Source organism: Nannospalax galili, unplaced genomic scaffold (genome assembly GCF_000622305.1).
Source record: "Nannospalax galili isolate Female #2095 unplaced genomic scaffold, S.galili_v1.0 scaffold469, whole genome shotgun sequence".
Lineage (NCBI taxonomy): Eukaryota > Metazoa > Chordata > Mammalia > Rodentia > Spalacidae > Nannospalax > Nannospalax galili.
In genome coordinates, this window is record NW_008359443.1 from 1,089,677 (window position 1) to 1,101,862 (window position 12,186).

At 46.8% G+C, this 12,186-nt stretch overlaps 1 protein-coding gene across 1 annotated transcript in view; it reads left to right on the forward strand.

Annotated features, from left to right (window-relative positions):
• Positions 1-2,113: 2,113 nt before the first annotated feature.
• Positions 2,114-12,186, forward strand: part of Piwil4 (piwi like RNA-mediated gene silencing 4) — a 48,334-nt gene continuing 38,261 nt past the window's right edge. Inside the window, exons 1-4 of the mRNA XM_008823138.1 lie at positions 2,114-2,200; positions 3,115-3,187; positions 6,523-6,654; positions 8,551-8,765. Coding sequence (XP_008821360.1) covers positions 2,114-2,200; positions 3,115-3,187; positions 6,523-6,654; positions 8,551-8,765 — 507 coding nt within the window. The remainder of the gene's footprint in view (positions 2,201-3,114; positions 3,188-6,522; positions 6,655-8,550; positions 8,766-12,186) is intronic.

A 12,186-nucleotide genomic window follows, 5' to 3' on the forward strand; every position in this document is an offset into this window, starting at 1 on the left:
TTATTTCATCCTGGAAACATCCTGGGCACCGTATCTCAGTGGTTCTCAACTGCCTCAGCAGGGCACATTTCTCCAGTTCTAAAGACATTTTTAGATATCATGGTTAGAGAGGGTTTGCCTGGAATGTAGCGAGTAGAGCTCAGGGATACTGCTAATCAACCTGCGGTCTGTGGGGACATACTAGTCTGGTCCCCACAACTACTATCCAGCCTAAAACATAATGCTACAGTTCAAAAATCAAGACATACCTTTCTCCCCATTTTGTATAACAGCAGCTGAGGTTAAATGAGATCAAGTACCTTTCTATGAGCCAGAAACTAGTAAGTGATGGTGTGGGCAAGTAGACACTGGTCTGTGCCGTACCAACTCCCTATTACAGACACAGTATAAGTGCATTTTACAGATGAGAAGTGGAGGGTGCAAAGCGTGCATCATCACAGGAAAGTGAAAGTTATCACGGGAAAGTGAAAATGTAGACGATAGAGCTCATGTTTCTGATCTTGTAGCAGGTCAACCTGTGGACAACTGGAAGGATCTGCCTTTAAAGTTGCAGTATTAAGATCCTCCAAAGGAAAAGCACCAGTAGGGGATATGTGGTTATAAGTGGGGAGGGTGGTGTCAGCCTCTACTTGGCTAGTTCTGCAGAGACCATTTGCAGGCTGGAGAGCTGGGGAACACCAGCTGCTCAGTTGGAGAAGTTGGCAGCCTCAGAAGAAGGGCCACCAATGGGCCCTCATCTGAGGCAGAAGGCCCCAGAGGTCCCCTGAGAGTTGCTGGCACAGGCCCACATTCAGAGGCTGAAGAATCTGGAGGTTGGCCACAGGCCAAACTGTACCTGCTGCAGAGGGCCCAAGCATTTGTGTGGGTGGGCCTTCCCACTCCTGTGTTCCACCTGGAGGGCATCGCTGAGCTCCCCACAGTTAGGCTGGTCTCCCCGCAGTGCTCTGACCCACACATCAACTGTCTCTGCAAACGCCCTTACAGACCCAGGGAGTATGTTCCAGCCACCCAATCAAGTTAGCAACAAAGATCCACCATCACAGTTATTTACATGTCTGCCAAGTCTTTCTGGACTCTGTAGTGATAGCACATTAGTGTTAAGTCACACAGGCAGAGGCAGTGGTATATTGGGAAAACGAATGAGAATTGTCTTTATGTTCAGAAACAAAAGCACGAGTTCCTTGTCCAGACTGTTTTCGACCTGTTCTTCCCTTTAAAATAGCAGTTTACGATCATCCACAGTTTCCAGCCTCATTTGGTTTCACTGTATTACTCATTAGACTGGTTTGTGTCCGTTCCAGATGGGCCATCTCAGCCTAACGCTGTCATTACCTGCGGTCTGTTAACCCTCTTCTTTCCCGCCGGGCACTACACACACAGTGCACACATATCCATACACACAGCGCATACACATAAAAAAAGTCTAAAAAGGTTTCAAGGCCAGCCTCAGCTGCATGCCTGGCCTACAAGAAACCCTGTCTCAAAACCAGAACCAAAACCAGACAAAAGACTATCAAAGCAAAAAGCATATTAAAAAGAAAAAAAAGGGGTAGGGAGTACCCTGCTGGATTTGACGGCATCAAATCTAAGGATTCTGGTGATAAAACAACTGAGTCAAAATTACCTGGTGACAGACTGGGAATAGTTGTAATATTGAAAAAGATTTTTAAAAGATGAAGTTCTTCTAAATCACAAGGGAAAAAAGAAAATCCCACAAGAAATAAGCAACATTCCCTGCTCAAAATAAAGACCAAGTCAAAGTAACGGTCAACGCTGGGGGAAAGAGATGGGGAACGCCAAATGTGGGGGTGCATTTGATGGGCGGAAAGGGAAGGCTGTGCTTGAGGTCCGCCCCCACACCCGGCCGCCCCCACACCCGGCCGCCCCCACACTCCCTCCGCCCCCACACTCCCTCCGCCCCCACACCCCCCGCCCGCACACGCACTGTGCTCTTGCACACGCACCCCACCTCCCCAGCACCCGGTCCACCCGCACTGGCAGCGGTTTTCTGCGAGCGTCCAGGGAGGCTGAAGCGGTCCAGCGTCCTGTTACCCCCTCACCGTCTCCACGCCACAGAGAAACTCGCCCTTGGTGAGGCTCAGCAGCTTGGAACATGAGCGGACGGGCCCGCACAAGGGCGAGGGGCATGTTGCGTGGCTCCAGGGCCTTGGAAGTGAGGGGCTCCCCCGGCTACCTCGCGGTGAGTGTTCCTTCCCCTCCTGCCCCAGTGTCCGGCCTGGACCATGCCTTCATCTCTCACCTCGGGGCTTCCCTGGGTTCCCCCCCTTTTTCTTTCAGGCAGATACTGCTGTTTTATCCTACAGTGCAGAAACCACTGTGGAGGAGTGTGCCGAGCCTTTCATTTTCTGAGCTTTGTTTTGGTTGTACACGGCCTGGGGGGTTGGGGTGGGGACGACCCTGAAGTACCTTGGTGTGCATGTGTCTAATTCAGTTGGTCTTGGTAACTGGCCCCTGAAGTCATCTCAAAATACAGGTGAGGTTTAGAGTGTGGCTGCCTGTTGGATTTGCAGACTAGATTGATGGGACTCTGAATCACCAACGCATACCCAGCGATTGACAACCTTAGACCCGTAGACTCAAACTATAGTGTAGGTTGTGGTCATTTTGCCTTTGATTCTTAAGAAATGATGCTCTCTGCTAAACTATTTTGAAGCACTCAGAGATACAGTTATTTCTTGGACAAAGGGAAGTTTCAGCAAAGAGAAAAGCTTACTGGTTCTGTCCTTATCTGTTTTATGAATTCATTTTGGCTGTTTATTCACAGGGAGTCATTCTGTGGGCCACTGCCCCAGGTGCTCTGGGCTCAATGGAGGCCCAGGGTCAAGTCTCACCTGTGAGATGAGCACCTGGGGTCGAAGGCTCCAACCGGCTCATGATCAGCACTAAAAGCACTTCGATAAGGGGGAGATGACGGCTCTCCTTAGCCTTTCGTGGGGAATGGCCCCTCTCCTGTTCCTTAGGGGTTTAGCCTGCTGCTGTTCTCTGTTTCTACATGATTCTCATCTATGACCTTGAGCATGATGCTGGTCTGGTCTTTTGATAATCTTTTGGGTTGTGACTTAGCTTAAATCTCAGCAAACTCTTTGTTTACAGGCCACATCTGTGGATCTTGGGAACAGTGAGGTGTCTCTCAGCAGCAGGACAGACAGTGTTTGGCAGCCGTCAGGTAAGTGTCTGTCCCTGGACTTTGTTCAGCCTGAGGGGAGCAGGAGGGACTCCACCAGGCCCCTAGGCAGCAGGTCATCCTGTTCTTTTTTTCCTTGAGGGACCCTGCTCACCATTTTTGTTAAGGACTCCCTGACACAGCTGCTGACCTTTCTGAGTTCATGAGAATCTAGACAGGAGGAAGATAGTTTTCTAATTCTTTCTGCTTAGTGAAGTGGTTTTTTTTTTTTTTTGTCTTTTTGAGACAGGGTCTCCCTGTAGCCCCAGCTGGCCTGGAGCTCCATATATAGACCAAACCGGCCTAGATCTCAGAGATTTGCCTGCTTCTGCTTCCTGAGTGTTGCTGGCCTTAAAGATGTATACCACCTTGCCCAGCCTCAGTGAAGAATTTTGAAAAACTTTATTCCCTTTAGGTAGAGTCTCATGTAGCCCAGGCTGGCCTCATACTCACTGTATTTCTGAAGATGACCTTGAACTCTGATCTTTCTTCCCCCACTCTCCCCTACCCCCAGTGCTGGGATTACAGGTGTGCACCACTTCACACACTGGGCATTGAGCCCAGGGTGTCATGAATGTTACACAAGTGCTCTGTCAACTGAGCTATACTCTGGGTCCTTGGAAAACATACTCTAAAAATTATCATACACAAATGTCAAAGCCATCATGTTTTAGGATGGGAGAAACCCTGCACACGAGACTGTGTTATCCTTTCTTTCCTCACCTGGGAACATAGCACTGTCTAATGGCTGCTGTCCTCCCTGTAGAGCCAAGTACAGTCTCAAAATTCTTGTCCACCTGCTGTAGCCAGGGCCACACAGGGCACATTGGCATTCCGGATGTAGTAGGTTTTGCTTGGACTGCTATGAGAAAGTAGCACAGACTTCCGGGCTTAAGCAAGTGTGCTGGATAGTTTTAGGTGTCAACTTGACACACCTGGTGAGAGGGTGCCTCAATTGCCTCCATTGGACTGGCCTGTGGCCACATCTGTGGAGGAATTTTCTTGATTGCTGAGTGACGTAGGAGGGCCCAGACACTGTGGGTGGTGCCACCCTGGGCAGGTGGTCCTGTATTATATTCGAAAGCAGGTTGATCATGGGCCAGGGGAGCAAGCCAGTAAGCAGTATCCTCCATGGCCTGTCCTCCAGCTCCTGCCTCCAGGTTCCTGCCCTGAGTTCCTACCTTGGGCTCCCTCAGAGATGAGCTATAACCCGAGAGATGTAAGATAAAATAAACCCTTTCCTCCCCAAGTTGCTATTGGTCAGAGTGTTTTTTTCACAGCGATGGGGAAGCAAACTAGAACAGTAAGAGACATTGGATTTCTCCTGATTCTGGAGGTTTGAAGTCCGAGACCACAGCATTGGCATGGGTGGCGTCTTTTGAAGCCTCTCTTGGTTGCCGCTTTCCCCCTGGATGGTATTTCTCTAAATTTCTGCACCTCAGTTCTTACACCAACGGTTTTGGATTAGGGGTCACCTGCACGACTTCACTTCAAAGACATGACCATCTCCTTACAGACCCTCTCTCGTGTAATAGTCACACTCTGCAGTAGTGGGAGTTGGGACTTCAACATGTGAATTTGATGTGGAGGACACAGGTCATTTCCTGTCTTGGGGAGAAACCTGTCCGCTGTCTCCCTCGTTCTGACTGTGGAGTCATGATTGCTAGTCAGTGGGTAAGCGCTAAGCACTGAGGTCCTCAGCCTGGGTCTGTCAAGAGTCCATCTCCTGTGTGTCTAGCTGTTCCTGACTAGGGCTTTCCACCCCGCACAGCCCTGTGAGAGACAGCATGTCAGCTCAGCTTGTCACCCTGGTGCCCCTCAGACGTTGCATAATTCTTGTGGCATGGCACAGGATGGAGACTTCCCATTCTTTGAAGACAAACTTTTTGCTTATTTAAATTATGGTGACATACATGTAACCCAAAGTTTTCCATTTTAACTCTTTTTAAGCATTCAGTCCTGTGATTTTTTTTTAATCCTGTTTATATTGTATAGTTTACCACCATTATCCATTTCTAGAACTTTTTTCATATTGGAGAGTTGAAACTTAGTACTTGTTAAACAGTGACTCCCCATCCCCTGGACTCACAGCCCTGAGAACTACCAGTCCATCTAGTTTCACCTTTAGGACTGTCCAGAGTATCAATGAGTGATACAGGCGATCTGTTGAGTAATGCAAATGTTAATAACTAAATGTTCTCATATTAAAATCTTCCTGAAATACTCCAGTTCCATGGAGAAGGACCTGGATGGCAGTTTGGAGTAATGGAGGTAGCATTTGGGGACATTGCATTCAGTGACTGTATCACAGGACAGCTCAACTCAGGGGCCAGAGACTCATACTGTTAGACCTATTACTGTGCATTAATATTGTTTTAAAGTTATCTTCAGAGTGTTGAGGACATATTTTAAAAGTTAGCATTGCTGAGCATGATGGTACACGTCTTTACTCAGCACTTAGGAGACAGAGGCAGGTGGATCTCTTGTGAGTTTGAGGCCAGCCTGGTCTACATAGTGAGCCCCTGTTCCCCCTCCCCCTCAAAGTTAGCATGCTCTACACTAATTTAAAGAAGACGCTCACATGGAAACAGATGTAATTCATTTTTCTACGGTCTTATAGTAATAAGCTTCAAGTAGAACTCTGTAGTTCTCCAGGAAGGATCTGGCATGATTACTGATGGCTAAGGGCTGTTTCTCTTTTCACTGGGAAAGGGAAGGAATGTGGCCCCTTGTCTGTGCAGAAGTCAGAGTGGACTGACATAATCTGGAGCTCCTCAGGGTGTGGCCATCCCAGAGCTAAGAGAGGGAGGACTATCAATTCTTTTTGTTAAAATTTCATTTTATCGTATGTATATGCATGTTATGCCTGCATGTAAGTGCACCCGTGCCATGTAATGCCTGTAGAGGACAGAAGGGGGAGGCATCAGATCCCCTGGAACTGGAGCTACAGATGTTTGTTAGCCACTGCATGTGGGTGCTGGGATTTGAACCCAGGTATTCTGTGACAACAGTCAATGTTCCTAACCACTGAGCCATCTCTTCAGCCCGGGACTGTCAATTCTTAACAGGTGTGGAGTTGGGCACAGGGAGGAAGGTTTCTCCTGCACCAGGAAGACAACATCTATGATATTACAAGAGCAAACACTAACTCAAGAGCTCTTACTACTAACAGAACATTCTGGGCTTTGTAATCTTCCATTTTTAGGCTTCTGTACAGTCATGAATGTGTCATTGTTGTACACGTGTCTTAGAAACCACAAGCACCTGAGTTTTGATGTGTAGTTGCAGACAATGTCATTTGAATGATGCATAGGCTGTTTGTTCTCTTCCTATTTCAGATGAGCATGATGCTGCTTCTGGTGACGGGGAACATACCTTGATGGAGAGAAGAGTGAGAATCAGACAGGACTTGATGGATTTGGGCATCTGTACCAGAGAGAGACTGGCACATGTGAAAGATTGTAAAACAGGTACCCAGTCTCTGTGCTACTCTGTAAACACTACCAAGTCTTGCTTAAAAATTTTGAATTTCTAGATCCAAAATAAGCAAGTCTATTAATCAACCTGATGCTCACTGGATCTCTCTGATGGTCAAGGCATCTTCTAAGCACTTTGGGTGTGTTAGCCTTATTGATAGAAACACACGACTTCTTGAAACCACATCTTGCTTTTGGAAAAGTTTTTCTCTTCACTCTTTGGATAGGGCTTAAAAAGATTCTTTTCCCAACTTCCATCCTACATGGTGACTCAGCCTGTGGGATTTCAGTTGCAGAGAGAAAGGCTCAGCCAGCATGGGTAGTTCTTAACCAGCTAAGCTCCTTCTGGAATTGTACATGTGACTATGGGCACATGTGTCCTCTGGGTAGAAGGTCTATGATTTTCTTTGGATTTTCACTGGGCTTTGTGGCTCCCTTCTTATTGATGTAAATCTGTTTTCAAACATTTTTAAGTCAAATAATCAAAATAAGAAATAGATGCTGTTATTTAGCAATCAGGTACACCCCAGTTGAAGCAATTGCCTCACAAAACAGTGCTTACCCACTACACACAGGCACTGGGGGCCAGCCTGGGCTATATTGGTTTTTCACGAAACAAGCTCTTGCTTCACACTTTTTCCCAACTATGCCCCTGACAGGGCCGGCCACAGTTTGAAAAGGCTGGTGTGGAGGATCTCTAAGCACCTCACCTGTTCTGATGCTGCAAGTGAACTTCTGAGTCTGTGTATATGAGCAGCTGAAATAGGTTGGCCTTCACTCAGAATCTGGGAGACCAAAAGGTTTTCTTTAAATGAAAACACACAGTAAGTGAGCCTGTGCTCCTAGCAGATAATACATCACCAGCCAAGGCTAAGGGAGAGACTAAAATATACAAAATACTGTTTATTCTTCACTCCCTGGGGCTCACATTTCAATTTCCTCCATCACAAACAGCGATTTCCTGACATGAAGAAAAGTCCTTCTGGCACTCCAGATTCTGGCCTGGGAGGAGCTTATGCCATCCTGAGAACTAGCCAGCTATGTTGTGACCAGCTCCAAGTTTGTCCTGAAGACTTTAAACTGTGAACAAAACAATTCTATAGGGGGGAGGAATTCCAGGAAACACACATGGGCTCCATGTGCCTGCCAAAAATAGAACTGCTCCAGGCCTGCCTGCTTCAGGAGTTTCTGTGGCTCTCCCCGGACCTCTGAAGGTTTCTCTGGGGACTTGGACATTGATCTCATCACTGATGGAGTTTGCAGAATTTTCAGAATTGTGGTTACGTTTTGATTATCTGGATTTTCTAGAGGTTGGGAGTTGTGTTGTTCATGTTGAGAACCAGATACTTTGTTTTGTGATCAGAGAACAGCTCATTTCAGGGCAGCTTCTGAGATTATCAATCTAGCTGATCTGAATTACAGAGAAGCATCTGGAAGGTGACTTGGGAGGAGTCTGGGTGGTTAAGTTTAGATGTTTCTCTCCTCCCAAGGTCAAGAATGTCAGCCTCTGCTCCCCTGGGCAGGTTGGAGGCACACATGAGCTCATTGTGAGGCACACGTGATCTCAATATAAGGCCCCTTGGTGTTACCAAGTTGAAGGTATAAGAGCTTCTCACCACTGATCAACCCTTGCTTTATAGCAGCTGCTGTCTTTTTTTTTTTTTTTTTTCTTTTTTAGACAGTCTCTCTGTAGCCTCAGCTGGCCTGGAACTTGCTATGTAGACCAGGCTGACCTCGATCTCACAGAGCTCCACTTGCCTCTGCCTCCTGAGTGCTGGGATTAAAGGTGAACACCACTACACCCGGCTCTGAGTATGATTTTTAAGATATGGTTAATATTAACATGATTTGCTTCTAATGTGAAAAAATACTGTTTTTTGTCTTCCTCAGGATCCAGTGGGCTACCTGTGAAGCTGGTTACAAATCTCTTTAGTTTAGATTTGCCCCAGGACTGGCAGCTGTACCAGTACCATGTGGTGTACAGTCCAGATTTACCCTCTAAAAGGCTGAGGACTGCTTTGCTTTACGGTCACAGTGAACTTTCTGACAGGACAAAAGCATTTGATGGTGCCATCCTGTTCCTCTCACAGAAGCTGGACCAAAAGGTACAGTGCGGTCAGGAGTTTTAGTGTGTGTGTGCGCATACACGCATTTATTACGTGTGCGCTGAGGAGAGTCGATGATGTATGTGACAACTGGAGCAAGTGTTTCCTGTGCTTTTTATTTCTTCCTGTCCCCTTGCTCGAGGGCTCAGAGTTTTCCTGAGACGTCATCAGTAGTTGATTTCATAGTTAGGAAGCTGGTGCTCAGCCACTTAAACATGAAGAGCAGTGAGTGTCCTCAAAATGGACATCCTTTAAAACCTTTCCCCAAGTAGGCAGGGACCCCAGAAGCAGCACCATTTGGTGTGTGGCTCTGCAGCTTTCCCTGTTCGGTGACTGCCCGTGCAGTGTGCGCATGCCCAAACAGTTGCCCACAATTGCCCACCGGTTTCTGAATCTAGAACTTTTCTTTCTTTCAAATTGCTTGGTCATATGAAAGATGAGTTATTGGTGTCCAGGCTGAGTGTTTCCAGAATGCCACCATTGAAGCAGTTAAATATTTGATTTTCCTTTACCCATATTTTTCCAGATTTTTAAGATTTCAACCCTGAACTAGATTTTAGTATGGATGTTTCTCACAATATTTTGTTTGGAAAAAATTTGTTTAAATATTCTGAGAAAAAAGGACTGGCTTCTGTATGAAAAACTAAAGTTAAAACTGAACTCAGAATTAGACCTTTACTCTTCTAGTCCTTGGGAAGCTTGATCCATCAGTTCAATATTTTTAAAGTGGTATGGAACCCATAACAAAGGTTAAAATAGATAAGTAAATATTAGTGAATTTCCCAAAGAAATGAATTTCTAAGCATTCTTTTATCCTTTTATGAGATCTTGGAATTTATTTTGCCAGTGGTGGACTCTTACAGCTCAGAAAATCTGGCCCTACACATTTAGAAACATCTTAATTCACCATAAATTCTAACCTCTGACTAGTGACAGATGTTGATAGCATGCCTATCTCTTCCCAAACTTAATTTGGAGTGCCTTGTTATGACTAATCATTTTGTTTTCTTAGACATACCTGTAGTAGTCATTTAGAAACTCAGACACATGAAAATGGCTCTATGTGACGCTTGGTTGGTCCAAGTGTGCTTCAGCTGTTCCTGGAAAAGTTCTATCCTGCAGATGCCAGGAGTAAGTTAGAGGCCTTTGTTTCCCACATCGTATGTGTCAGGCACACGTATGTGCTGGGAATGGGGTTCAGTGAGGAGGCCAGTGACAGCCGGGAATGCCTGTGTGACCATTCAGGGCTATTGCCCTGTTCCCAGACATCGGTGACAGGTTGAAATGGAAGAGCACAGTCTTGTGCCTCATCGCTAGAGTCCTGCCACTCCGTTGTGCTGCGTGTCCCCACACAGTGGTGTTGCTCTGCTCGCCTAGTCTTCTGGCCAGTCCGTACTGACTGAATCAGGTATAATCTTCTACTCTGCCAGTCATCCACACGTTTCTAGGGGGCTCGTTGGAGATGAAAGAACCTCTTTGTTAATGCATGCATTCCCTTCTCTAGATACTTCTCGAAGCCTTCCTCCAGCTGCCTCCCAGCCTTCAGGTGTTTTCCATACCCCATCTGTGCACTGGAGACTCTTACTCACATCTATTTGCCATCCTTGTATACTTATAAAGAGCCTACTGTGTACTCAGCAAGATGTTAGTACCAGGGAAATAAAACAAAGCTAAAACAGGGGACTTTGTCTTTAAAAAACTGTCAATATAATACCAAAGTCACAGAGAATGTGGTGGAAGGTAGAACGAAACACATGACACTGGACAAGTACTTGCTAAGTACAGTCCTGTGCTTAGTGGTTCTTCAGACGAGCCTCACAGAACCGTACTTTGTGCCCTGGGCGCGGCCGCCTCACTATTCCCGTTATACCTACCAGACTGCAGATGTTGACCATGTACTCTACCAGGCTCATAATGACATGATCTGTCTTAACCCTCTTATCACTGCTGGAGCTCAGAGAGGTTGCCATACAGAACCTGCTGAAAAGCAAGCTCATTCCTAGCAGGGACTTGGGTGAGAGTTAGGATTAGTTGCTTGGGTAGGACAGGAGTGAGGAACAGACAGTGGGGAAAGGCCAAGATAGGACGATGGGAAGGGAGAGGCAAGTTTGAGGGATGTTTGGTTATGTAGGTTTCATAAGCAAGGTGCAGAAGTGGCCCCAAAGGTAGGAGAGCTTTAAACGTCCCTTTGAGGAAAAGTGTTGGTCTTTTGGGGACCACTGGAGCATCATGAGTGCGTTTCCATGGGAGCTGTGTGACAGGATAGCGCAACTGGTCACATTCTATTGTAGAGTTTCCAGAAATGGGGAGGATGGGTGGGAGAGTAAAGGAATAGCCTGGGCAGCCTGTCAGAAGGGCTTGTCTAAGAATACAAGGCGCTGCTCTCTGTTTGGCTTCTCCAGTGTCTGTTCTGCATGTAGGTAAGATTGGGTTGTCCATTTATCTTCCCAGCCCTGCGACTTCAGCTAGATCTGCTCCCACTTCAGAGATGGTGGAAGGCCTTCAAGAGTTGAAGCGGCTTGCTCTAGCTCATAGAGTAGGTGGAAGGAGGCAGCAGCCAGTCTCTCTGAGCACTCTGGTGCGGTGCTACTGGAACAGGAAAGACCTTGCTGGTGTAGATGCACTCAGACTTTCCAGTTGCTCAGATGGGGGCAGGAGGAGACCAAAGTGCTCTGAGGTTGACAGCCTGGGAGGAGATGGAGGAAGTGCAGGGGCAGTTGGTGTTTGGTGAGGGAGGAACGGGGATGAGGTGTTTGATCCAAGGTGGGTATTGAGAAACACAGCCCATCTCCTCCTCCCTCTGCGCCTCACCCCACACCTATTGTTGAGATCACAGTCCCTGCAGGAAGGGAACTGGACACCTCTCCACTCCTGACCTTGGAGGTAGGGCACCCCTCCACTCCTGACCTTGAAGGCAGGACACCCCTTCACTCCTGACCTTGGGGAGCTGGACGTCCTTCTACCCCTGACCTTTGGGAGCTGGATGTCCCTCCACCCCTGACCTTGGGGAGCTGCATGTCCCTTCACTTCTGACCTTAGAGTGTTCTTCCTGCCACTGTTCTATTTCTGTTCCATTCTACCGGTGGCCAGGAATCATTCCAGTGAAATATTTCATGTCCTGTGGAGAAACCAGTATCTCTTTGCAGCTACATAGTGTCCAGTTCCTGTTATAAATTCTGAGTTCAATCTAAAAGCTGTTAAACTAACTCTAACTAAAGGAAAGTGGGTGACAGAGAGGCAGATGCTTGCTAATGAGCTGACTTCTAATTCATTACCCTTTTGGAAATTCCTGATCATTGAATCATATTTATTGACTGATTTGTCAATCCTTTTTTTAAAAAAAATTATTTTATGTATGTGAGTGTATTGCATGCATGCATTTAAGTGCACCTGTGTCATGCAGTGCCCCCTGAGGTCAGAA